This window comes from Zootermopsis nevadensis, unplaced genomic scaffold (assembly GCF_977971745.1).
Source record: "Zootermopsis nevadensis isolate Lab colony 2312 unplaced genomic scaffold, Znev_1.0 Znev_ptg000011l, whole genome shotgun sequence".
NCBI classification, from domain to species: domain Eukaryota; kingdom Metazoa; phylum Arthropoda; class Insecta; order Blattodea; family Termopsidae; genus Zootermopsis; species Zootermopsis nevadensis.
The window spans coordinates 4,126,287-4,153,308 of NW_028259143.1; the positions used below are offsets into that span (position 1 = coordinate 4,126,287).

Sequence of the window (27,022 nt, forward strand, 5' to 3'; positions counted from 1 at the left end):
TTAAATATATGGGAGCCATAGCTAGATGGCCTTCCATAATACATAGTGCAAAGTTAACAGTCAATTCAAATGACAGAAAAAATATTATACAGGCACAAATATTGACTGCATCAGTACTTGTTTTGCTAGTCACTGCCACCTATTATTATTATTAACTAGAGCAGAGCGCTCCTTTCGGAGCTCCGGGGGGGGGGGGGGGGGGGGGGGGGGGGGTTGGTCAAGTTTTCAAAACGCAACCAACCTTAAAATCTTGAGTAAGACACTAAACTAACTCCCCTTCGGCATTGTTGTGTTGGTACAACACAACAATGCCGAGTAAACAAATGGTTGTTTGATGACGTGTGTTCTATTATAACCAACCAATTTGATTGTTGTGTTCTATTATAACCAATTTGATTGTTGTGTTGTATTATAACCAACCAATTTGTAGCCATTTGTTTACTCGCCATTGTTGTGTTGTGCTGGGCATTGTTGTGTTCCACAGCAATGCCGAGTAAACAAATATTTCTTGACATTGTTGATGACGTCATTTTTTGACGACAATGGGGAATCAGAAATTTTTATAGTATTAGGGCAGAACGCTCCTTTCGGAGCTCCTCGGAGGGGCTGGTCAAGTTTTTAAAAAGCAACCAACCACTTTGGGGGGGGGGGTTGCATTTTAAAATCTTGTGTAAGAAACTAAACTAAACCCCCCCGAATGGAGGGTTAAACCACTTGACGTTTTAAAATCTTAAGTAAGACACTAAATTCGGCATTGTTGTGGAACACAACAATGCCGAGTTAGTTTATAGTTGACATTGTTGATGACGTCATTTTTTGACGACGAGGAATCACAAATTTTTATAGTAAGATGTCTAATATGCTTGAGCTGTGTTGTTTATGAAAATACATCCAACAATTCAGCAAACACTGCATTGAGTTTACCTTGAAGATTGCAACTACAGTGTATGCTGAAATGTTTAGGAGTACCAACAGATGCAGCTCAAACCCAAAATCTGATCTTATACAATGTTGCATCATTGCCACCATGCATCTGATGTACTACTTATTCTGGCATATTGATTATGAACTCATATACATGACAAATTTGGATTCACATAAGCTATGTGCCTTATTCTACATTCCTGTGATGAAATTTATCTCAGTTTTTCATTTAAATTCTTATAATAATTTCACTGGTGGACATTATTCTTTCATTGTGAATTAAATAACACACATGAGATCAGTGCAAAGAGAAGGTACAATTTTTTTGGCAAGCATCCCACTTACCAGTTGGATAGTTACTTTTCTGCATTCTGAATAAATTTTGGATGATACCCATAAGGTGGTTGAGTCCAAGGTTTGATTCCAGACTAAGCCATAACAGTTACAGCCAGAGCTCCAGTTACTTAACCTCTTTATAGGAAAAGTTGGAACTTATTTTTAAAATACTTATGTTTCCAGTTTGATGTGTGACCAATGGATCTAAAACCCTTTGAAGGGGTCACAGTGCTGCATTTATTTTTACAACTTATTAAGATTAATATGCATGATTCTTGTGAATGACCCCACCCACCCCAGGGTGTTCCACAAAATGTAATGACACTTCCTGGATATAATTATATTTCTTTATTAATCATATAACACTTCACAATATTGCAGGGAATCTAGATTTTCTCATTGATTTCACTGTAATGATACATAAAAATACACATAAGAAACTCGTGTAGTTTTCCTTTAAATAAACAGAACCACTTTTGAGAGTTGTAGTTAGGAATTACCATGTTCTAGTAAAAATGCTATTTTAAATATACTTGGCTGTTCTGATCATATCAAGTATATGAACTTTTACGTCAATTAAGACATAAGCAGATCTCGAAGAGTGGCACTGGAATTACTCAGCAGTTGATCTGAAGGTTCCTCTTTTATCACTGCCACCATATGTGATTTACTGACAGCAATACTACGCTGTAGAGCATCAAAACTTAATGAAGCATCATTCTCTTCCATTAGAGATTCTCCTGATCGGTTGACCTGGAAAAATTATTAAAACATGTAATGAATCATGTAACACTAGCGAACATGCCAGAATATTGTTATACTATGCATACACTCAAAAACCTGTTTTCTTTCTTTAAATGATCACCTCAAATTTACTCCATTTATAGGAGGAACATTTCCTGGTTCCAGGTGAACTCTGAATCAGATTCTGAATGGTGGGATGAGAGAATCCAAAGAATTCTGGTCCGCGTCCTTTTGTGTTAACAACATCTACACTGAAAGCATGATTGATGCGCTGTAGAAGCTTAGAGTGACACTCATTGGCTGAATTACCCACAATGGGTGTATCCAAGTCACTGTCTGCTGCAATCTCGAAGCTAGAAGCAAAGACACGCCAGAATATGAAAAACATCAGCATGCCAGATGTACATAATATTGCTTACAATTATGAAATACCAGAAAATTTTCAACACCTTTCAGACTGTGCAGAAGGAATATGAACTGAAACATTTGCTACATACCTAGGTGCAGTTCCTCCATCCAGAATTTTACAAGTGTATACACATTTTTTTTCTGGGTCTTTAAGGCTACCATATACTCGGGTGGAGCAGAATCCTACTGGGAAAATGAGATCTTCACTGTGGTAATCAGGTCTGTCTGACACAACCTGCACAATAATACAGGCAGATTGGAACCAATGTAAATTGATCCTTTACAATGTTCCCCTTTGTTTTTAAAGCACTAACCATATTACCTTTTGACAACTTAACTAAACTGGTATTATGCAGTATGTTTATTGTAAGATGATTCAAAATAAAATCTTGTTCTCACCTCTCCCAGGCTATGTACTGTTAATCCTCCGAGCGCAATCGGGAAAACAGGACGACCAGTTATATCAAGAGGAATTGGCTGTACTATTTTCTTTGCTTTTGCTGTGCTACCTTTTTTCAATTTTGGATTAATTTTGTGGCTTTCTGTGAAAGAAAAACATTATTTCTCTCAGATATAAAGTGGCATGTAAGTTACATTACTGAGATTATTTTTTAACATATACTGCAGTTTGGGTTTCAATCAACATCAACTACAGATTACTCTGACTTTCTAGTTATAATTTTTAGACTATGTGGAGTTATTTATACCTGGAGTTTCAGGCATACATCTTTTCTTAGCAGATGATTTTTTGGCTGAAGAACTTGTGTCGGATGTAGCTGAAGGTGAGCTGAGCCCTGCTGTTGGAAGTTTTGGGGTGTGGATTTGCAGCTGATTGTCTGTTTCTGTAAATACAGTCCAAAATTTGTTAGTTGTTACAAGTAATATGAGTTTCATTTGGGCTTTCATTTTGTATCATTTAGTCTTTATATTCTGACATGTTTTGGAAAGTAGTCATATTTGGAAAATACTAGAAACACAGTTGAAGAAACATATCCCTAGAACAAAATATGCTATAATACACTAATTTATAGACATGTGTACACTCTTAATAATTAATTAACAATTATACAGTATATTTACAAATAGTTAAAATTACACTACACAAAAAATATGTTCATTACCCATTTAATATACCACACTTTTCAACTTAACCACATATACACAGAATAGAATATATTTATATTTGTATTGTGTGTGTATTACAAGTAATATTCTCAGCTTAGTACTCTGAAGTATCTATGGAATGTAAAATAAATTAAATTCTGTGCATAGAAGGTGTTTCAGTAATGAAAATAAATTATGTGGATAATATTAACCATTTGTAAACCTAATTACAAATTAGCAAAATGACCCCTGCTTGATATATGACTGAAGAAGATTAACTGGGCTTGGTTACTGTACCTGCAATTGCCTGAAGATTATATAGTTTCTTGAGCAAAAACCTCTTTTCTTCCTTCACAATGAGAATCTTTTTTTGCACCAGAGAAACTTGGTCACAAAGAGCTGCATTTTCCTATGGAGACGTGCATCACACTTCATAAGTGTCAATCACCAAGAATTTGCTAGAGTACTTTAATAAACGAAAATGTCTACTACTTTACTGAAAATAATATATAGTCTTGGTTACAGACCCACTTTTATTACCCTACTACCGATATAAAATATTACATAGTGGAAAATGATAAAAAGTATCTCAATATTGTGGTCATTTGAACCTTTTAACAAAAAACAATTATAATTTAGTGAATGTAATTGTTGAAAGCCGAACACATTAGTACTTACAAAAACTAAGTCATTGATTGTTCTTTTAGTTTTTTTATACTTCTTTTTATATTTTCTATTAACGGCAGATACTAATCCACCAGCTGAGTTTTGTAAGTATCCATATCCATCAGAAAACATATAGGCCATCTTCGTAGACAGAAGTTTTGCTGTAAAAAGAAATAAAATGAATCGCACATTGGAAGCCTGTGACAGGATTACCAACACCAGCTACTTGCACAAACAAGGATGGTGACCCTGCAACCATGCTATTATGGCCGCGCTATTTTAATTTATAATATTCTCACGAGCGTGATTTCGGTCGCGGGTTTCTAGATTGTGACTCCGTATTGCCCTGTAAATGCTTACCAACATATCAGAGGAACGTGTCATCTTCAACTTCAGTCTAATGTAAGTCTTTTAATAACTTAATCTTCATCGTGATGAAAGTTCCGTGCCTTTTGGGTGCTTCCATTGTTTCTGCATAGCAAATTATGAATAGCTTGTGGTTCCAGGTAATTATAAGTGCTTGTTCCAAATATATACATGTTCTACATGCTACTGTTGTTATATTGTCTTTTAATGAGAAAATGAGCCTTTATGATGCAATGTTAAATTTAGTGAACATGGATGTCTGTGATGTGTGATATCATTAGACTACAGACAACTTTTTAAAAGATGTAAGTCCCAGAAAGTTTTGTGTGTGTGACTCAGTGTATGTTAGGAATCAGAAGAACAATTTTCTAGAACAGTTGCAAGTGGGAATGATATTAAGGTAAAACATTTCTATTAGTGTCTTATCAGTGTCACCTGTTGAATATTCACTGACATTAATTCATACTTAATTTTTATGTTTGCTGTTTGTGATGCAGGACATTGCTGATTCAGCATACCGATACAGCAGAGGTAGGCCACAGCTTCTGTCGAGTTTCAGCAAGCTGATAGCAGACACACTGTTTAGTGTCTTGGTTCAGGCTTTGTTCCTTGTGCAGGTAAAGAATTGCACTTTTGATGGGGAAATCCATTGCTTGACACATTCTTGACCTTATTATCCTCTGATGAAGTGGTATGTGCTTGGTGTCATACAAGTACATATTTTGTAACTCACTGTGTGGGTATTTATTTTATTTTGGGTTAGGTTTGGTAAGCTTTGTTTGTAAGATTGTTTATTTTTGTATTGGTATTTGTGCAAGTTTTAACAAGTCATTCGTACAGTGCAACCATGATGTAGTGATAATTTATAAAATTCACTCTAACAATTCTTCTTCTTCTTGTAGTGTTATAACCCTATGTGGGTCTTAGCTTGTTCGACGAGTTTTTTACATTCTGTCCTATCATTCACAATTCTTCTCCATCCCCTCACTCCCATCGTCCTTACATCCTCCTCCACGTCACCTATCCATCGTTTCCTTGGTCTCCATTCCATCACTCTTCTAGTTACCCTGTTTCCTTCCATTCTTGCAACATGGCCAAGCCAGGCTAACCTTTTGCTTTTGATCAGCCTTATGATATCTGCTCCCTGTATGATATAATTACACATCTTAAAATTAACATTTTCAATTGAGTCAGTGCAAAGAGAAGGTACATTCTTTTGGCAAGCATCCCACTTACCAGTTGGATAGTTACTTTTCTGCATTCTAAATAAATTTTGGATGATACCCTTCAGCTAGTTGAGTCCAAGGTTTGATTCCATACTAAGCCATAACAGTTACAGCTAGAGCTCCAGTTACTTTGAGCGGACTACATCCGGCTCTGCAGTTGTGACGGCGAAACTTCAAAAGGGGTGCGCATGCATGTGGGGAGGTTAGGCTGGTATAGGAGTGGGGGAACCAATGTGAGCTGAACTCTCGCCAGCACACGGGACACTCTGGCTGCAGTTACAGATCCTCTCGGCAACGTCCTTCCAGCTGGGCACCCTCTTCGAGGCGACTTTGGTTGGTATTGGTTTTCACGTTGTGGTTGCCCGTCCAGACAAGTATTGATTTCGTTGTGTTTGTGGGCGAGGCAACCACCATGTGTTTGTCAAAGCCGGGGAGGCAACTGCAGGGTTGCCGAGAGTGAGCCGAGTCGTGGAGTTTGTTTTGTTGTTATATGTTTGTCAGTAGTAAGGCAATATATGACCCTGTGTACTGTACAGTACATGTATCATAATTTGTTTTAAGACAGTAAATGGTTTTATTTTTCAATTGTACTTTGCTGTGTTTTGAGTACACCCTCTTCAGGAGTGTGGGCAAAGCGAACCTACGACATATAGAACTGAATACCTCCTCCCCCTTTCAACTGTTGTTGAGAAGGGGAGAGCCGATCAACTTAATTGAATTAACCTCTTTATAGGAATAACTTTTCAAACAGTAAATGGCATACAGTCAAGTCGTATAGCGTGAATATCAATGTTAAAGTTGGAACTTATTTTTAAAATACTTATGTTTCCAGTTTGATGTGTGACCAATGGATCTAAAACCCTTTGAAGGGGTCACAGTGCTGCATTTATTTTTACAACTTATTAAGTTCAATATGCATGATTCTTGTGAATGCCCCCACCCACCCCAGGATGTTCCACAAAACGTAATGCCACTTCCTGGATATAATTATATTTCTTTATTAATCATATAACACTTCACAATATTGCAGGGAATCTAGATTTTCTCATTGATTTCACTGTAATGATACATAAAAATACACATAAGAAACTTGTAGTTTTCCTTTAAATAAACAGAACCACTTTTGAGAGTTGTAGTTAGGAATTACCATGTTCTAGTACAAATGCTATTTTAAAAATACTTGGCTGTTCTGATCATATCGAGTATATGAACTTTTACGTCAATTAAGACATAAGCAGATCTCGAAGAGTGGCACTGGAATTACTCAGCAGTTGATCTGAAGGTTCCTCTTTTATCACTGCCACAATATGTGATTTACTGACAGCAATACTACGCTGTAGAGCATCAAAACTTAATGAAGCATCATTCTCTTCCATTAGAGATTCTCCTGATCGGTTGACCTGGAAAAATTATTAAAACATGTAGTGAATCATGTAACACTAGCGAACATGCCAGAATATTGTTATACTATGCATACACTCAAAAACCTGTTTTCTTTCTTTAAATGATCACCTCAAATTTACTCCATTTATAGGAGGAACATTTCCTGGTTCCAGGTGAACTCTGAATCAGATTCTGAATGGTGGGATGAGAGAATCCAAAGAATTCTGGTCCGCGTCCTTTTGTGTTAACAACATCTACACTGAAAGCATGATTGATGCGCTGTAGAAGCTTAGAGTGACACTCATTGGCTGAATTACCCACAATGGGTGTATCCAAGTCACTGTCTGCTGCAATCTCGAAGCTAGAAGCAAAGACACGCCAGAATATGAAAAACATCAGCATGCCAGATGTACATAATATTGCTTACAATTATGAAATAACAGAAAATTTTCAACACCTTTCAGACTGTGCAGAAGGAATATGAACTGAAACATTTGCTACATACCTAGGTGCAGTTCCTCCATCCAGAATTTTGCAAGTGTATACACATTTTTTTTCTGGGTCTTTAAGGCTACCATATACCCGGGTGGAGCAGAATCCTACTGGGAAAATGAGATCTTCACTGTGGTAATCAGGTCTGTCTGACACAACCTGCACAATAATACAGGCAGATTGGAACCAATATAAATTGATCCTTTACAATGTTCCCCTTTGTTTTTGAAGCACTGGTACTATCTGCTGGTGCCTTGATGACTCTATGACAGCTTTACTTGAGCTCCATTAGCCATCATTATTTTGAGAGTTCCTACTGGGCCTTCTCAGCTTCCATGGTGGTAACCTACTTGATGGTACCATGGGCCATGGCTTATATGCTGGGGTTAGACAAACATACTAAGAAGGGCACTGGAATTACGATTTAAAGAAAGGAGGCATGTGTGATGACCCAAAACAAGATGGTTGAGCCAGGAATTTGAACTTGATAATAGCCACATTGGACAAAAAGATGTTTTTCTATCAAATGGGCAGTGAATTGAGTGTGTGAAAAGTGACAAGAAAAAACCAAGAATCAATGTAACATACCAGAATGCTACTACATGCCTGGCCAAATCTGTAATATGAAAAGATCGTGGTACACATTCCCTTTCCAAAGGATAACCATGTGCACTCATAATATACTTATATGGAATTCAAGTCATACTATCTAGTTGGGTAGTCTTAAACTGGCTAGTAGCACCAATTGTCACAGTTCTATCCACTTCTGCTTCTTTGGTAATCATTTGAAATAAATTGATTTTATCATGAAAATATGTAAGTAAATTATTTTTCAAATTCTCCTAACCATATTACCTTTTGACAACTTAACTAAACTGGTATTATGCAGTATGTTTATTGTAAGATGATTCAAAATAAAATCTTGTTCTCACCTCTCCCAGGCTATGTACCGTTAATCCTCCGAGCGCAATCGGGAAAACAGGACGACCAGTTATATCAAGAGGAATTGGCTTAATTTTGTGGCTTTCTGTGAAAGAAACAAACATATCCCTAGAACAAAATATGCTACAATATACTAATTTATAGACTTGTGTACACTCTTAATAATTAATTAACAATTATACAGTACATTTACAAACAGTTAAAATTACACTACACAAAAAATACGTTCATTACCCATTTAATATATCACACTTGTCAACTTAACCACATATACACAGAATAGAATATATTTATATTTGTATTGTGTGTGTATTACAAGCAATATTATCATCAGATTATTCCTGTGAAGTATCTATGGTATGTAAAATAAATTACAATTCTGTGCATAGAAGGTGTTTCAGTAATGAAAATAAATTATGTGTATAATATCAACCATTTGTAAACCCAATTACAGATTAGCAAATTGACCTCTGCTTGATATATTTGACTGAAGAGGATTAACTGGGCTTGGTTACTGTACCTGCAATATCCTGAAGATCATGTAGTTTCTCGCGATAAAACATCGTTTCTTCCTTCACAATGAGTATCTTTTTTTTCATCAGAAAAACTTCGTCACAAAGAGCTGCTGTTTCCTATGGAGACGTGCATCACACTTGATAAGTGTCAATCACCAAGAATTTGCTAGAGTACTTTAATAAATGAAAATGTCTACTACTTTACTGAAAATTATATATGGTTTTCGTTACAGTACCACTTTTATTACCCTACTACCGATATAAAATATTACATAGTGGAAAATGATAAAAAGTAACTCAGTCTTGTGGTCATTTGCACCTTTTAACAAAAAACGATTATAATTTAATGAATGTAATTGTTGAAAGCCGAACACACTAGTACTTACAAAAACTAAGTCACTGAGTGTTCTTTTACACTTCTTTTTATATTTCCTGTTAACGGCAGGTACTGATCCACCAGCTGAGTTTTGTAAATATCCATTTCCATCAGGAAACTCATACGCCATCTTCGTAGACAGAAGTTTTGCAGTAAAAAGAAATAAAATGAATCGCACATTAGAAGCCTGTGACAGCATTACCAACACCAGCTTTTTGCACAAACAAGGATGGTGACCCTGCAACCGTGCTATTATGGCCGCGCTATTTTAATTTATAATATTCTCACGAGCGTGATTTCGGTCGCGGGTTTCTAGATTGTGACTCCGTATTGCCCTGTAAATGCTTACCAACATCTCAGAGGAACGTGTCATCTTCAACTTCAGTCTAATGTAAGTCTTTTAATAACTTAATCTTCATCGTGTTGTAAGTTCCGTAATAACGCCGTATTAGTTTCCATTTTGAATGCTGCACAAACAACAAGGAACATATCAACTTGTAATTAACAAAAGTTTAGACACATTGATACAAGTTGTAAGTTACATATCAAAAAGTATACGTACGCATTTATAATAGAGCATGGCCCAAAGTTTTTCTAAAAAAATACAGAATTTAGGTTTAAGTTTCTTGTTCACAGATGGCACGGTAGGTTTCTCCGGATTAGACTTTGATCCGTGGGGGATGGTGGACGAACAAAATCAACTCTCGTATGAAATTCTTGGGATTCGTGATCCCTGTTCATTTGGCCATGCAGATCCTTTAGCAGAAGGGACAGGGGTAGAATCTGGAGATGAAGACAGACAGTATGCGATGCCAATATCTAAATATAGAAGCTCCCAGTAGAAGTTGGCTGTGCGTGGTCTAGACTCCCAACCACCTCCCATATTCTACTACTCATCCGCAGTTTTCTTTTAGCCTTTGTGGGATTCACATCACTTACCCATCACTAGACTTAGGTAAGTAGTAGCCCGTATTAACCAGCTATTCTGTCTCTCCAGATTGTACGCTGCCACCAAACGTGTTCCATATTGCATCGGACGTGCAACAGGAAAGTGAACTTGAGTTTAAGACAGTGGTTTCTAGGTGTGATTTAAATTTAAGAAAGTTTTTGAAAGGCAGCACATTATGTTAAATTAGGCTGTTTACAGATTCACATGCATATCTATGATTGACCGTCTGACACGCCCCTGTTTTACTGTTGTAGGCCTATATTGTTGAACTGCGTTAGAAGTGCCCCAGTTAACGCCATGCGCTTAAATAGCTCCTCTCACCAAACGGGATTTTTGACATCATATAATCCATAGCGTCTAGGAAAAGGTTGTATATGATTGGCAGGTGTTCAAGCTAAAGAGTTCACATGGTTCCAAGTCACATTATTGTTTCTCCCTAACCCACCTTTCTAAGTGAAATTAAATGGATGAGACTGAGAATCGTATTGGCGACTCAATTAGGTTATTGTATTTTACACATAATATACACGTCCTTGAATATTATTTTATGTCAGAAGTTGTGAAAATTATATCTGATCTTTGTTGATATAAAATATAAATTTGTTGTGAATATTTTTAAATTCCTAGTTTACAAAATTGAACGTTTAGTTTGTTTATTTATTTATTTTACACTACTGAAAATGTTCCAGCGGGTTATCTTTTTCATGTCGAGGACAATTTCCCCTAACTCCGAGCACAGCTCGCGGGTCACTTGCGTCCTTTAAACAGCTCAGACAGACTTAAGTTCATTATTTGACGATTTATATCTTCATAAAATGATAAATTATGGTTGAATTCAGGATATGATTCGATGGGTTGATCTTCGAATGCGGATATAAGGATGATTAATAATGTGATAATACGGTAAGACTCGTCCTCGGGTTGAGAATGGAGAAGACGGTCTCCAGATGTGAACGGTAGCTGCAAATATATTAAATACGCAGGTGGACCGCCGATAAGGGGTTATTCTTCAGCTTGGGGGTTGGGTAGGGAGTTAACAACAGATTCTTTGTATAGCGATGAAGCACAGAGGAAAGTTTACGTTTTAAGAGGAGAAGATGTGGCTAAAAATCTCTTTTAAGTGCTATTTTTTATATAAATAGGATAATTACGTGTACTGATCAAAATTAATGTGATGGGTAGAATTATAATGTTGAATATTGTGATAATGGTAAGCATTATTTTCAGAATAGTGAAATCTATTCCTGAAGAGTTCACTGTTGAAGTGATCTCAGCTTTTAATCCTTTAGCCCACTGTGAAACATGTTTTAACATGCGATTTGTCGTCACGCATTTAAAAAATGCTTCGATAGTAACGACAGAAGAGAAAATTCTTACGCAGTCTGATCGTTATCCACAAATGTCGTACATTTTCTACAACCATTTATCTCTATTTGAAATCGAACACATATAAAGATGTTTCTGAGATGTTGTCGAATCCGCCGTCAGTTTATTTGTTGCTGGCCGCGTTTGGACATAGACTACAGACGCAATTTTACGTATCGTATCTTTTATTACTGGCGCCCTGAGGCGTCTGCTTGGGGGTGTAATCAATATTGTTTCAGTTTGACGTTTCAAGAGCTTCTCGCCCCGGTCTTAGAACATATTAGTTAAAGTGGACAGGGATGATAAACTCAGTTTGTATTCCGTACAGTTAACCTACACGTTGAAGAAACATTGTTTATCAATGTTGCGACTATGAGCCAGGTATATTTAAATCCATATCAGTGAAGTCAAGAACTCTATGGACAAAATAAATGTATTTGGTTTTATTTAACCCTTAAAAACACAGTAATAAGAATTTGTGGCATCTGCTTTAACATCTAATAACTCCCTATTTGTCTTGGTTTTTTATTAGGACAAAGTAATTTAAGTAAGTAAATTATACTTTTTACTAAGGAAATAAATAAATGTTATAGATGTAGGATTTGAGGTTTTCACGGCGGTGCTTGATGCCTCTACCTGTGAAACGTCGGTAAACCTCTACCAGACAACACGGCGCAACAACCCAGAAGACAGCCATCTTCAAGAGTTATAGAGTTAATTTTCCTCAAGGTCGTACCTTTGTTGCTTGCTTTTGTGAATCAAGCCCGTGTTGAAAACAGCCTTTAGCACAGCTAGTCGAAAACCACTTCTACAGATCCCCTCCGTCTTGCCAAATGACAAATCTCAGGGCGGTAAAAATAGAAGAGCAACGTATAGGTTGACGGAATGTATTTCTGAATTTTATCGGTGGTACTACTTCGGGTCCTGACTGCAAATACAGCTGTTCACCAGGAAGCAGAGCAGACACCACGAAAAAGTTCACGCTTCCTGTAAAGAGCAGAGTGCCACCCTTTCAAAATACTTTAACTTTCAGTAATTCCACGCTTTGCCCAAAGGGTGTTTTTATGGGTCCCTTATGATTTTTAAAGTAAATAACGATTATTTCTAATGGAGAAAGACCAGAAGAGACTGAGAAATACAGTATAAAATTAAAAAAAGACAATTTTTTTAATAAAAACCTTTGAGTCGGAATAGTTTAATCTAATCCATGAAGTTTATGATGATTACTTAATGTTTTATGATTGAAGTTGCTGGGGCCGACTAATTATGCGTTGTATTTCGGATGTTATTAAGAATATACCTCGTTATTCCTCTGCGCATATTTTGGAACAGCAGTCACTGCTTTTGGCTTCCAAACTCAATCCTTTAAAACCGAGAGAGAGAGAGAGAGAGAGAGAGAGAGAGAGAGAGAGAGAGAGAGAGAGGAAATTGGTAGGGGAGAAGTGAGAGACACTTCGATATCTGGGGGGGGGGGAGAAAGAGCATCTTATAGCTAGAAGGTCCCCAGGCAATGCCCGCTCGTCCTTCTGTTAAGGATAAAGTAAGAGTGAAGGCGTTAGTGTGATGATTGGCATAAGAGATGGAATTTTGAAATTTTTGTATTAGAGAAAGCTGAGGCTATTGATTTGGAGGTTTAGTACATAATTTAGAAGTTCCTACTGAGGGGTGGGGGGGTAAATTTTGACGGCGTTAAGGGGAGGTAAATTTTGATTAATTTAAGTCGGGAGGGCTGCATGAGAAGCTTGCAGTGGCAACTTGGAACTTGGGAACCATCTTAGCATTTGCTTGAAGACAGAGGAAAACCAAGGAAAACCTGTGTCGAGATGGCCGGTCGCAGGACCTTCCGGATGCGCACTGACTACTAGCCAGCGGTCCGGCAGACAAACCGAGTCTCGCCTAAATAATATTTAAGAATTCAGTCCGTACCGCAAAGAAAACACAACACTTGACCGTTGAAAAGATTGAATGTTTAATGATGTTTAAGGAAATAATCCCTATTTGCTCTGAGAAACATACGAAACACTTTAAAATGTATTATAACGTTCCTACTTTAGCAGGCGGGACGAACAGTTACCACTAGGCTTTAAAGCGTTAATAATGTTGTTGAAATGGTTTACGTTGAAGGCATTTTCAATTCCTCTGGTTTCATAAACGAAATTTTGGCTAACAAATCATGGTGCCTGCTGTAAAGTGATTAAGATACGTAGCTAAAGTAACATGACCAAATCACATTCACATCTCCACTCCGCCTATAGTAAAGTAATGTCTGATATTGGCGTGTTTTTAATTTCGATACTTTAAATTCCGTTTTATTTTATGAATAATTAAAAGTGCGCTAAAAACTGATCAGGCAATAATCCGGTCTGCAATTTATGTATTTGGCTGCATAAGTGAGAAACGAGGAAATAACTTAAAAAAAAAAACATCCTAATATATATAAACGTGACTGATTTCAAATTCTAAACCGCTGGGAATTATTGATCTCAGAATGTCGTAAAATATTACTTAAATAAAAAAAAATAATAAAAAGAACAACAACTAAAGACGTTTTCTGTTTTATTCTGATTGGCTAGGGTGGTTAGACACGTCTCTAATGTTACTTGAGGACATTAAAATCTCCAGGGCTTGCATTTTAACAAGAAAGGATTCGCTCATCTTGTACGTACGTGTATGCAGTCTGGCGAGTGTGTCACTGCTCTTTGCGGGATCCCTATTCAGCCAGCAATCTAAAAATGAATTTCAGAACTAGGACGATGCTGTTAAATTTGGACTCAAAGAAGCGCCGATTTTCCGTAGGAACACCACAAGAAAGTAAACAGAATTAAATGCTTGAAATGAAAGCTGCATTTGCGTAATGGAAATTTCCCGCTCTGGTTGCTGTCGTAATGCGTCATGACAGTGGCATGCTGTAATATATGTCTGTCATCTACGACTCTTATTAAAGCAGCAACATATTTGATTTATTTGTTTATTTGGCTGCGCTCTCAATAGCTCGATGCATATAATTGAATTATAGGAAAATTAAATGAATGATGAAACAGTAGGATATTTAGCAAAACAGTCGTGGCCTAATTTGAGGTACTATAATGACATTTTCTTGGACGCACCGAGGAAAACCACGAAAATTTCGTGATAGACTATATCTACGCCGAGGTTTAAACACGGAACTTTCTGAACAAGAAGCACGACTACAAACGCGACTTTCGGAGCACGTCACGTGTATGGACTGTTACAGAGACCTGGATGTAGAATGGTTTTAAAATTGATCTTGTAAAATGAATTATGGAGATATGAAATTCATTTCTTCCCCATAATAGAATGGAATTCCTTCTTCAGGCGAATATTGTTATGTGTTCGGGCTCTGCCATTGAAATTTCTGGTAAAATTTTGGTTGTCCTGTACAGCCTAGAAACCGCTTGCTAAGAGAAGCGACTCTCTTGTTTCAGCAGGAGGACAGCAGTGGGAGCGGACTAGCGGTCTAGTAATGTCTGCCTGACAGCCGCCGACACGCGCGGGTTGACTCGTCTCAACCTTTACTTCGCGGTTGTGGGGCGGCAGGACCAGTAGTAGCAGAATGTCTGGCCAGCAGCCACCCCCACAACCCCCTCACAGAGGGGGCTGGGGTCGAATGCCACCCTCCCCGTCGCCGGTGCCTTTCCTCCCTGTTTCACCATACGCACCCTCTCCGCCGCCGATCATGTCGGCTCGAAGGCTCCCGGGTTCTCCAGTGCCTCCGATGGCAATGCCTTCTATGTCTCCCTTGTTCGGATGCCCTTCTCCTGCCAGACTGCCTTCTCGAATGGCCGCGCCAGGAACTCCGTACATTCCGTGTCCGCGGCCACGATGGCCGTCGCCCTTGCCACCTGGAGTACCGCTCCCACCAGGACCGCGTCCTTACCGCCTCACGCCTGTACAGGTTAGCGACATCGACGAGTGCCCTCTGATGCGATGTTGTCTCGTGTGTTTGAAAATATATTCACATTTCGTTTATTTACTCAGAGTCCAACGCCCGTGATTTGTCCATCGCCGGAATATTTCTACTCGCCATATCCCGAGCCGGAGTACGTTGGAGTACCCCTGGAACCTCCAGGTCCCCCTCTGGAGTATGAGGACGCCACACAAGCAGGGCTGTCCACAGCGGCCATCATCGCCAGCCAATCGCAGGACTACGTCGACGAGAAGCTGGCTGAATACCAGGCGACCATCCATCAGCTGCAAGGTAGGACACGTCTTAACCATCTATTAGTTACGCTGCATTTAAATTCTTTTCTATCATTAGACTTAATTTATTGGAAGGAATTTTGACAGAAGAACTGGCAGTTAATCTCAGCAAGACTCGAAAGGTATACTCTTTGGAGTACACTAAAACTTCGTAGGCGTTCTTTATGCCTCATTACGGGCGATGACGTCATTATACCATCCAGTGGCATCGAAGGCAAAAATGATATCGAATATTATTGTTGCAACTTAGCTTATTGTTGTAAGAATGTTATGAAAGACGCGACGGCGAGACAGACATGGACTGGCCAATAACGTGTTATTTTTATTACGCCAAAGTTTAAAGAACACGAAACATGGACGTATTCGAAAACTGTCGGTCAATCAGTTTTGAATCTATCACTTACGAGACAACCTAATTGGTTTTGTAGATTTTAGTTCAATGTTAATCGCATTTAAAACATGTTTGATGAAAGAGAATTCTGAACGAATTTTTCGATAAGAAATCTAAAAGGAACTGGAGTACTGGGCAGAGAAAACGAAAAGAACGAGAGGTTAGGAAAGAATTCGCATAGAATAAAGGAAGAACGTATGACGCAATTGTAGAGGAGAAGTCAGAGACATTTTGGAAACGTTGAGCGACTACTAGCTTTCTCTTCAAGTTATCCAACCGAAGTACACTAAATCTTGTGCTTACGTAATTAATATTTGCTTTTACTATGATCTGAATTTATTGCGTATCATCAATATATTGACATATTTCACAACCAAAAAACAGACAGGTTATTATATCGTACGACATGAGAGAATCAGTTGAAGATCGTATTTTCAAAGCTCCTGACAGTCAGCCAAATTGGAGAAGGGTTTTGGCCACAGTTTAGCTCCATGTCGTGTGATCCTTCCAAAAATAGAGCAGTCATTTTCATCTGTTCAGGACTCCACGCAGATTGGCGCCTGTCTTGCATAATATCTTCTGTCCAGCGATCAGTGTAAATGTTATAATGCACACGGAAACAGAACCACTTGTGTTCTAACTTAAGATAAAAATCTTATTTATTTTTACTTGTCGTGTGTTCATGTTACCCTTTGACGCATCTAAAGCTTCAGATCACGATGGGATGGAACATCTTATGACGTTATCTTCATACTAAAACACGCTTGCTCACATAAATTAATGGGTCTGAGATTATCAGGATGCTGTGAGCGTTAAGTGTGTTTCCGAGCTTAGTAATTTTATTTATTTCGTGTTTTAGGCGAAAAAAACGTAATCCTTTTCCCTGTGAGTGTGGATCTCATTTCTCGGTCTTGGGACTGTAATTATTATTGATATAGTGGTCTAGCGGTTAGAACGCTGGCCTCGTAATCCGGCGGTGCCCGAATTTATAACTTGTGTTGGGCAAGGCCGTGGTCTAGGCAACACGGAGTTTTCTCCGGGGGCTCCTAACAATTACTCCATTCACACACAGAAGAAGGCAATGGCAAACCACTTCTGGATCATCTGCCAAGAACGTATATGAACAGGTCCCAGTCCGAGAAAAGGATGGAAGGATCCTGTTCATATGGACCTGTCGTCAGACAGAACACTAAATAATAATAATATAGTTACAACAATAGTTATGAAGTTGTGGCTTGAAACATCACTGAACCATCTGGAAAGCATGGAAATATGGCTGCATGTATTGAAAGCGGTCGGCTTAATGTTTCGGATATTATTTTATTCTCCTGTTTTTTCAAATTCGAAATATTTAACCAGCTTTCTACAAGGGGAATTAATTTTTGTATTTTTTTTACAACTAAGTCATAAAACTTAAAATAAATCGCTCTTCTCATTATTTTCAAGAAGTCATTGTTCATGGAACAGTTGCAAATTGCTTTATACAAGATTTACTCTGCACATAATACGCAGACAAGATTAAATATCCTTGTAGTCATTTGTTTGTTTGATTATGCGAATTATTTTGAACAAATGTTAAATGATCGGGCATTGAGGACTTAATCTGCAACAATAGTTGATGCTGTTCAGAGCAGACGACGTTGTTAACACGAGTTTCGTAATTTGTCCGACAGATGACACAAGCGGCCTCATTATTATGGTCCGTATATGGACTTTTGTATAGTATATCAAGGCAGCAGTATTGCCGGAATCTTGATAGAATTTGATCCAGAATATATTTATTTGTACGCAGAACCAAACGTCAATGTACCATATCCATTGGTCAGGGAATTAGTGAAGGAAAGAAGTTGTCTGTAAACTTTAAATAATTTTGACACCAAAGTTTCGGGGCAAAATGTCTAAGTTTGGAAACTGATAAAAATAAGTCATTAAGAAAAGCACTTTGCTTCTTTGGGAAGTTACGAATATTTGATGAAATGTCTAAAATAAGTAGTCCAGGCAAGTCATGGAGTTTCATACGGCAGTCGGGATGTGACATTTGCATTAGCTAAAGAGACAAGCTAATGAACGTGGGCGTTGTTACAAGATATGAATCATTAATATCATAATTTAATACAGGAACTTGTATATGTATCTCTGTACAATAATAATCAAACAGTAACTTAATTACACTCTCATCCACTCACTTGTAGGTCCCATTTGATAATGAAGGTGCTATGTAAGTTACATCTGTCATATATGGGTTTGTTCGTACTCTTTTAAGGTGGAACAGGGCTGTGTGAACCCCTGAGACATAGGGAGGCAACCGATTTGACGTGCTTTGGGAGTTCTGCCAATTACTGTTTTTTACCGTTCGATCTGGATCTATTTTGAGAAAGTCGTCTTAAACGTGTTTATATAAAAAAAGATAAAGTTATCCCACTACTCGCCATGTAGGTGCTTGGGGGGGGGGGGGGGAAAGGTTATATAGCTCCAACTCAGTCTTAACCTCGGCACTAGTCAGTTTCACGACCCGGCCACGTTTTACCCCCAGAGAAGGGACCACCTGGTGCCCGTTGGACAAGAGGTTGGGCGGGCCTCAGACTTAAACGTGGTTATTCTAACTGGAATTAAAGCGGAAAAATTGTCTTGTTCTTTAGCACTTAATCTGGAGCTGACAAGACGACTCTCAACTTGTCATGTTGGCCTATTCTCTTCCTGTCCGCTGAACGACACACCTCATTTAGCGTGAAAGCTTAATCGATTCTGAAGCACTAATCGAAATCTTTAATTTGTTTATACAAGTCTTCATGTAAAGCTATTGAATTGAGACGAATTTTAACGTGACAGTGAATTGATAATATAGGGGCGTTGTATCTGAAAGAATGAAAGAAATCGGGAAACAAAAGGAAATCCTAAACTTGTTTATGTAATTTAAAGGCTTATTTTGATAGTAGCAATACTATAAAATTTAATTAGAAAACATGGAGGTTAAGAAATCTTGCAAAATCTCGGAGGAAATGGAATATGGATCTTGAAGAACTGGGGTATTAGTGTATTCAGCTGTTTTCTGCCTCCACCATCAGGGTTATGAGCGGTAGTAAGCATCTCTAGAACGTCGGGCAGTATCTACCAGACTACACGGCGCGACATCCCAAAAGGCAGATATTTTCGTACTCGTCGCTGTGAGAAACTCATATCACAATAAAAATCGATCATTTCCCTGCACCGAATTAATAAACTGGAGTAAAGGAGAGCTGAACTTTAAACATTATTTAGATTAATTTCGGGCGTCGAAAGGTTAAAATTAAAGACCGGTAACTTGAGGACGATTCATCATAACACAATCAAATTACTAGTTAGTTAAGTAATTTTGAGTGGTCACGCCTGTCGAAAGAGATGAAGAACAAGGTGGAATACAATTGGCAAGACTCAGTAGTGACTTGCCAAGAATTATGAATGTGTGTGTGTGATGTGCCAAAGTTGTAATGTCACTGCAGATTTTATCATCAGGTCCCTTTAATAAATCCAAACTGTTTCTTGTACGTAGTTTTGCGGTACTCGAAGTCATTAACACCTCTACAAATATTTCTCTCCGTGACTATTGTTTATTTTCTGGGCAGCACGTGATATAGAACTCGGACAACGTTCTCTGACTTTCACAAGGACAAACAATGTTCTACGTTCTGACTTAAAATTGATCATCGAATCTTTTAATGAAATAAATGTTTGGGTACTACCTTTTTCCAGCATTGCTACGTTATTTAATTACTGATTTGGAAGTATTCAGAGTAAAGTAATTTCGTGTTATGGACGTGCTAAATTTCTCCTGACGTGTTGGTTATTTTGTATGTCCGAATGAGAGTCTAGTTTCTCTCAAACCGAGATATATGATTTAAAAGTTAACACGTCTTAATAAATCCTTCATGGCTGCCAGCGTCTCTTTCGCCAGCCTGGTAGACTATATTCTAGGTATAATTTTTTGTGGCTTCCAATATTTGATTATAGGGCTGAAATTTGGATGGCGAAGGGAAGACTTTGTGCGAACATCGTCATGAATATTTGGGTTTTATAAACGGCGGGAATTTATTAATCAGCTGAGCGAAAATTAAGTTACCAATAATTACTGCTGGATGGTGAGAAGACTGAATTAGATTCCAAGCGAGTGAAATACATGAACGAAGCGTGAGAAAAAATATAGAAGCGATGAGACAAAAATTATCGTATTTGAGAAGTATTTTAAAAATTGTTAATATTAACTGTCCAAGTCTGAGACCCTAATTCTGTTTGTTTATGGTGGGAAATTTTTAGACCCCCGCCCAACCCCCAAGCTGGAAGTCCACCCCTTGTCGGCTGTCAGCGACTGCCTATTCAATATCTTCGCAGCTGTCCTCCACACCTGAAGGCCGACTCCACACCCAGCCTGAGGTTACGTCATGCCGTGTTGACAAAGGGGCACACTTGATGTGGTAAACTGAAGAACTTAGGACATTTTTTTTTTCAAAGTGTTTCGAGGTATTTGAAATAACACTGTAGAAGAAATAATTGCGAATCTAACTACGCTGTACATCAGAACATTATATGTTAAACTGGTTATGATTTTGTGCAAATTCAACCTTATTTAACATAGACAAAAAAGGATAAATGCTTTATTTTTTAAAGTTATAATAAATTTGCTTCATAATAATAAAATGCAATTCTTTGCATCATGTGATCTCATCGAGGGCCGTGTCTGCCGCCCTAAATTCCATTTAGTCACGTAATTAATTCGTGTTAAGCTGGTTCCTCGGTTGTTTTATGAACAAGTCAGCTGAAGAGAATTTAAGTGAGCTCGCGTTTCCTTTTGCTTTGCAGATTCCGGATTAGTTCGTGAGACAGACATTCGGCTTGTAGCATAGTACATACCGTTTCTATTAACGTAAATGTGAGTGCATTTTCCAAGAACTGAAGAGGATTGAGTATACAAGCAAAGCTGTTCAGTTTTGTTGCATGACAGGGAGGAGCGTATTCTCGTAACTGCCTAATCGGGGGTATCGCTGCACGATCCTCCATCAAATTTTTTTGTAAGCTTAGATAATGTTTATTAAATTCCTGTGCTTTATTAAACAGAAGAATCGAACCTTGGTCATCCTGCCTGTGGCGTAGTCGATGCGCTGACTGAGATATCCCTGTCTATACGGATTTATTCACACTTCAAGAAATTAAAAACGTCTGTTCTCGTAAAATATGTTGTTGTATTTTGAAGTCTTGAGCATATTATATACCACCTGCTTTTAGTAACTCAAAATTTTACCCACAGAGTGTAGACTGTTAATTTGTTTTGCACGAATAAACAACGATTATTTCCCTACACAGAATTAACCAAGTTATATTATTGGTTGAGAAGTACTGTGTTCTCTTTGAGGCACGGACTGAATTCTTAAATTATTAAACGAGCTTCATGTATAAAAGGGCTTTAAATTTCATGACGTGAAATAACATTGGTAAAACATCAGATCAAAGAATTTAAATTGACTGATAACTTACATTGCTTAATGACGCTTTTGGAATTACATAAGTGATATACCGGGACAATGGGACGAGGTCTATTAATGATAAATTGAGAGAGATAGGGAAGGAAACTGCCGTGGACTGTTTCAGGGCGTTGGTTCTGTTTCACCAATTTGTTGGATAGATCGAGTGAAACCATGACAGACCTCACTAGGAGAGTTCGTAACCAGCAGAATATTTGAAGAGGGTATCTTATCCGGGATGTAAGTTGCCTCCACAAAATGTTGTCTGCGGAAAACCGTGAATCAGCACAGCCGATCCCAACTAAGATCAAAAAATGATTACGAAGCGAAGGGAAGATATCGCACACCACAAAGTTTGTTTCAGTTCGGCGTAGTTAGGGAGTTAGGGATGAAAGCATTTTTATTTATATCTCAAAATTTAGACCCTTACTCAACCGAACGATTTGGGGATAAACGTCAGAAACGAATAGGTACTTCAGCTCAATGAGACTTTGTTTCGCCACACTTTGTGATATAAAAGCATCAGCTATTGAAACTGTCTCAGCTCACTGAAGATGTGTAAGCAATGACGTTACTCCAGTGCGATGTTACGGCGAGAACAAGAATAACAAGTTTCTACAGAAGTCTGCTGAAGGCGGCCGATTCCATGAATTTTTCTACGTAATACGGGCGGGCGGAGCTCTTACTTAATTTGTGCTATCAGCTCGTTTACTGCAGCTTTAGACAGGAGGACACTTTAATGTTTCTATTTTATCACGACTGAGCACGAATCCTGTAAACTGGTTTCATTTATTTGAAAACATAGGAGGGCATGTATATATACCAGAGGCATTCTTTTCAGTCGCTTAGTTGTTCTGTCAGAGACGTATTGCACCTCGTAATTATATTTTCTAAATATTCTCAACGTTTTTGTGCTGTCTGACTAAACGTTTCTCAGTTTTAAACGTATGAGAACTTCTTTTATTGCCGAATAAAAATTACATTACATAATATATTCTTACGTAATGTTCCAAAATTATGAATTTGATAATAAGCCCGATTTGTCAACATCGCTAATATCAAAGCGTGATCTTGAAGATGATTTTTAACTAGTTATTTTAGTCGAGTTTCACTTCATATAATGTCATGAATTGACATTTGATTTCACATATTCTTTAGACCAAGGGTTCTCAACCCTCGGTCTGCCGACATGTTTCATGGGGCCCGCGTACATTTTTGTGTCACTTTGTATGTTTTAAAATCAAGTACTAGGATGCGTCTTACTTGTGAGTGCTTGGAGGAGCGTAGGCGAATCGCAAACACAGATATTGAACATAATAATAAAAGATCGATAAATCGGGATCATTGTCATATGTTTCACTTTTGACTGATTTTGTTAAGAAAATAACTGAATAACAGGTTGAAACTCTTGGAATAAGCATCTTTTTAATAAATTTCCGTAAGATTTTAATACATTACCCTATTTACATCACAGACGCCTGAAAATCGTTAAAAAAGGAAGAATGTGAAGGCAGGTGTTAATCTTTTAAGAAACCCTGATCTAGATTGAATGATCGTATGGAATATTCCATGTAATCTGCTGGAATGCGTTGCAATTATTTAACCGTAAAGTTTTGTAATAAATTTTGAAACACTGATATTTCCATAATTTGTTTTCTAGCCTTCTCCTGCAACGAATAAGTCCTATTTTAAAACAACGATAACTGTACTGGCAGTTGTGCTATTATTAGAACTTATAAAAAACAGACAGTACATAAATTAAAATATCCACATATCTAAAAAAATTATAAAGACAGTTGATGAATTTTGAAAACTGAATTTGAAGTAAAATGTGTTTAACCCACATCGAAGGTAATTTATAAAATATTTCAAATAATTTAAATGATCGTTAATTAGGTAGTTGAGTTTGACTCCGCCATCGAGTAAAGTCGAGTTGAAATCAGCGTTATTTTTAGTTTGTGAGCGGCGAACACGCGCGTAGGCAGTGGACTAGTGGCCGGCAGTTACAAGCCTGCGGTCTGTCTATTACTGTCGGTGAAAATGCAGACTTAGATTATCTGCTCTTTAAATGAGTCGATATAATCGACAAGCATTTCAGTTTCCTTTTGTGACAACCGAGGACAACTACGAAATTTATTGGGATTGAAGATGGCTGTCTTCTGGGCTGTGGCGTCGTGTAGTCTGGCAGAAGGTTATCGACGTTTCAGTGGTCCTTGCTGCCTCCATCATAAGGCCGATTCTCAGCTGTATCGCCGTTTTCGTCCGTGGCTTTAATAGATTACTTAGTTTCGTGAATGTATTTTCGGATTATTTCAAGAGTTCTGTGGAATTCGCGGGGGTTACGTTCATGCTACGTAGAAAACACGTAAAACGGGGAACGTGTAACATGCTTATGTATTTTCAGACTCATACCCCATGAGGTGTTTTAATTTATAGTACCCGAACTCAGAATTATGGGGGATTGAGTGAAACCGCGCGCAACTCGGTTGGCAGAAGCGGGCAGATTTTACGTGGCCACGGATGTGATATTGGATACTCATTGTGATACTGAAATAGAACCGAGCAATGCGAAAGCGCGTATAACGAAAGTCACATGTAGTTGTAAATTTAAAGCGATATTTTTGAAAGTGAGACAGATCCGACCTCCTTTCTAGTCCAACTGTGAAGGAAAAGTGACCCTGAACCCTTTTTCGACGTCCACGTCACTTCTGTTATATCGGGATAATTTGTAACTGTCGTGAGAAGCTATAAATTTGTTTGGGAGTTGCACCCACACACTAATGCAACTTCTTCTATTCCGATATTGAAGGAGCGTGGATGAACGAACCTTTTTCAGACAACGTACTCATTATATCTCTCACGAAACGTGCGATTTTGCGCATACCCTAACGCGGTCATCATCCCACCTATTCTGACTAATATTTTTCGTGGTTTTCCTCAGTACATCCATGAAAATACCAAGATAGTGCATTATCCCACGACCGTTTCCTTTCGTATCCTTCCCAACTTATTTATTGACCGTAGACGGTATAGTCTGAGATACCGACGGTCGCTGATGTCGAATGACTTTCGAGCGAAGTGTTTGAACTCCTTGGTTTGAAGGAAGATTAATTAATTACACACTCCTTTTGATTTGTTGATGAATTTCTAATGCATACAAGTAAGAAATAATGTTTATTGATGTTTTATTGTATTTATATGATGTAAGTGGGAAGTATAATTATCTACTGTATGTAATGGGTGGATTTATTTTCAACCCTTCGTTTGTATTACGAGGTGCGATCGGAAAGTTTCAAGACTGTGTCAATAGAGGGCGAACCGGATGTAGTACGAGCTTCTGCCGCTAGGGCGTGCGGCCTACATTCATAGTGAATCAGTGTGCCAGCCGGCATCATCGAATTAGCATTTGTTTCTTAGTTACGGGCGTTTTGGTAGTGCATTACACCGACCCTCCTGCGATTTCGGAATGGCGTGTGCATCAAATTTTGCCAAAGACTCGCCAAAACGGCTACGGAAACCTATGAAATGCTAAAGCAAGCATTTGGGGAGTCCGCAATGGGTCGTGCACAAACTTTTGTGTGGCATTCACGTTTTAAAAATGGCCGAACCTCTGTCGATGATTTTATAGGCGCAGTCTTGAAACTTTCCGATCGCACCTCGTATGTAAAATTTTATAATTGTATAATTGGTACTTGTAATATGGGAAAAAGTATTTATTATGAATTATTCCACATCCTATAGTCATCTGACTAACATTTGGATCCATGAAATGTGCTAAAGATATATGTGTGACGTTCGTATGTATTAATGATTTCATCTGTAAGGGACTGGTGTGTATGTAGCTACTCTACTCTACTAGACTTGTCTTTCCCGCTGTTATTATGATGACAGATGTGACGACTCCACGTGTCATTTTGCACTAGACATTTACATATACTACCGTCTCGGCTGACCTATTTCCTGCACCTGGAAAGCCATGTATGGACAGTGACTTTTATAATTTAATGGCGACTGCAGTGTATTTCAGGTCTATTTATAGACCTTACAACATGAAAGATTACGTCATGAACTCTTTTTTTGCTGCTCGAATGATGTTTGAACAGCTTAGCGTAATTTTAACAAAGTTTGAACATTGTATTGGAAAAAGTGAGTGATTAATGTCCACATCAAAGTCGATATATCGACATTCATTTGCAAATTGTGCAATTTACGTTCTCATAATGAATATAACACAGAAACTTGAAAAAAAAATTGGCATTCAAGTTCTTACGGCAGAGAGTATAACGTTCCCCCTTTATTGATTATCAGGTCATCAGGGCGATCGCCCTTGTAATGGAGGTGGAAAGAACATCTGATACGTCAGTATACGGCGCAACTTAAAAGATTTTCAGTATGATGTCCTCCAGATACTGGCATCCTTTCGACGATGCGAAGAATTAATGTCAGGGCTGTTTCCAAAATGGCTGAATGGTCTGGATTTATGTTATTATTTATTTAGTGTTCTGTGTGACGACAGGTCCATATGAACAGGATCCTTCCATCCTTTTCTCGGACTGGGACCTGTTCATATACGTTCTTGGCAGATGATCCAGAAGTGGTTTGCCATTGCCTTCTTCTGTGTGTGAATGGAGTAATTGTTGGGATGCCACGGAGAAACCGGGGAAGCCCCCGGAGGAAAACTCCGTGTTGCCTAGACCACGGCCTTGCCTAACAGAAGTTATAAATTCGGGCACCGCCGGGAATTGAACCCGAGACCCCAGGATTACAAGGCCAGCGTTCTAACCGCTAGACCACCGTGTAAGGTGGATTTATGTAAGCAGACTTAATTCTGTCTTCTGCGTTTTTATTCATATTCCAAAGTTTTACAATCCTAATAGTAATTGGATTATCAAAACGAGAAGGACGGAAATGCATCGTAATAAATTTACTAATAACAAGAGATTCCTTCTCTGTCTCTCATGACCGGTCGGTCTGTTCTTGTAGGTTCTCACACGCAAGATATCGGCTTATCAAGGCCTTCGATCGAAAGAGAACAGTGCAATAAGGTTCTAAAATTTGTTGACTGTGATGTATTATCATTGTTAAGGCACAATCTTTGAACATAATGCATTTCATATCTTCT

The 27,022-nt window shown here is 38.2% G+C and overlaps 4 protein-coding genes across 6 annotated transcripts; 2 read left to right on the forward strand and 2 right to left on the reverse strand.

The window, feature by feature from the left end:
* Positions 1–1,593: 1,593 nt before the first annotated feature.
* On the reverse strand, positions 1,594–4,364 carry LOC110831521 (transforming growth factor beta regulator 1-like). The gene is made up of 7 exons (XM_087347123.1): positions 4,195–4,364; positions 3,814–3,925; positions 3,120–3,254; positions 2,812–2,954; positions 2,502–2,647; positions 2,126–2,357; positions 1,594–2,013 (listed from the first exon to the last, which is right to left on the reverse strand). Exons 1-7 carry the CDS (start codon positions 4,321–4,323, stop codon positions 1,837–1,839), a joined length of 1,074 nt encoding a protein of 357 aa, XP_087203249.1. The 5' UTR covers positions 4,324–4,364; the 3' UTR covers positions 1,594–1,836.
* A 28-nt stretch (positions 4,365–4,392) lies between these two features.
* On the forward strand, positions 4,393–9,023 carry LOC147874032 (etoposide-induced protein 2.4 homolog). 2 transcript variants are annotated; one of them, XR_015534675.1, is made up of 2 exons: positions 4,393–4,584; positions 5,046–9,023. XR_015534675.1 is itself a non-coding variant. In XM_087347126.1 (2 exons), exons 1-2 carry the CDS (start codon positions 4,668–4,670, stop codon positions 5,214–5,216), a joined length of 192 nt encoding a protein of 63 aa, XP_087203252.1. In that variant the 5' UTR covers positions 4,595–4,667; the 3' UTR covers positions 5,217–9,023. The 2 variants fall into 2 exon arrangements, 1 of the variants encoding a protein (XP_087203252.1); XM_087347126.1 differs by lacking the exon at positions 4,393–4,584 and adding an exon at positions 4,595–4,688.
* On the reverse strand, positions 6,749–9,949 carry LOC110831522 (transforming growth factor beta regulator 1). Of its 2 annotated transcripts, none has more exons than XM_087347125.1 (6): positions 9,832–9,949; positions 9,112–9,223; positions 8,582–8,676; positions 7,663–7,808; positions 7,287–7,518; positions 6,749–7,174 (listed from the first exon to the last, which is right to left on the reverse strand). In XM_087347125.1, the coding sequence occupies exons 1-6, from the start codon at positions 9,853–9,855 to the stop codon at positions 6,998–7,000; spliced, it is 786 nt and encodes a 261-aa protein (XP_087203251.1). In that variant the 5' UTR covers positions 9,856–9,949; the 3' UTR covers positions 6,749–6,997. The 2 variants fall into 2 exon arrangements, with proteins under 2 accessions (XP_087203251.1, XP_087203250.1); XM_087347124.1 differs by lacking the exon at positions 9,832–9,949 and adding an exon at positions 9,493–9,650.
* Positions 9,950–10,308: 359 nt separating this feature from the next.
* Positions 10,309–25,137, forward strand: LOC110831519 (uncharacterized). The gene is made up of 4 exons (XM_022067617.2): positions 10,309–10,437; positions 15,243–15,712; positions 15,796–16,015; positions 20,699–25,137. The coding sequence occupies exons 2-4, from the start codon at positions 15,371–15,373 to the stop codon at positions 20,788–20,790; spliced, it is 654 nt and encodes a 217-aa protein (XP_021923309.1). The 5' UTR covers positions 10,309–10,437; positions 15,243–15,370; the 3' UTR covers positions 20,791–25,137.
* Positions 25,138–27,022: the final 1,885 nt, after the last annotated feature.

Bases quoted from the DNA above. Each gene is read 5' to 3' on its own strand.
- LOC110831521 (XM_087347123.1), bottom strand. From the start codon at position 4,323: ATGGCCTATATGTTTTCTGATGGATATGGATACTTACAAAACTCAGCT. The intron at 3,926-4,194 runs GTAAGTACTAAT...ACGTCTCCATAG, and splicing joins CAATCAATGACTTAGTTTTT to GAAAATGCAGCTCTTTGTGA. The intron at 2,358-2,501 runs GTATGTAGCAAA...CTTTGCTTCTAG, and splicing joins GATGGAGGAACTGCACCTAG to CTTCGAGATTGCAGCAGACA.
- LOC147874032 (XM_087347126.1), top strand. From the start codon at position 4,668: ATGAATAGCTTGTGGTTCCAG. The intron at 4,689-5,045 runs GTAATTATAAGT...TTTGTGATGCAG, and splicing joins TGAATAGCTTGTGGTTCCAG to GACATTGCTGATTCAGCATA.
- LOC110831522 (XM_087347124.1), bottom strand. From the start codon at position 9,612: ATGGCGTATGAGTTTCCTGATGGAAATGGATATTTACAAAACTCAGCT. The intron at 7,809-8,581 runs GTGAGAACAAGA...ATTATTGTGCAG, and splicing joins CGGTACATAGCCTGGGAGAG to GTTGTGTCAGACAGACCTGA. The intron at 7,175-7,286 runs GTGATCATTTAA...TAATTTTTCCAG, and splicing joins ATAAATGGAGTAAATTTGAG to GTCAACCGATCAGGAGAATC.
- LOC110831519 (XM_022067617.2), top strand. From the start codon at position 15,371: ATGTCTGGCCAGCAGCCACCCCCACAACCCCCTCACAGAGGGGGCTGG. The intron at 15,713-15,795 runs GTTAGCGACATC...TTATTTACTCAG, and splicing joins ACCGCCTCACGCCTGTACAG to AGTCCAACGCCCGTGATTTG. The intron at 16,016-20,698 runs GTAGGACACGTC...GGAAATTTTTAG, and splicing joins GACCATCCATCAGCTGCAAG to ACCCCCGCCCAACCCCCAAG.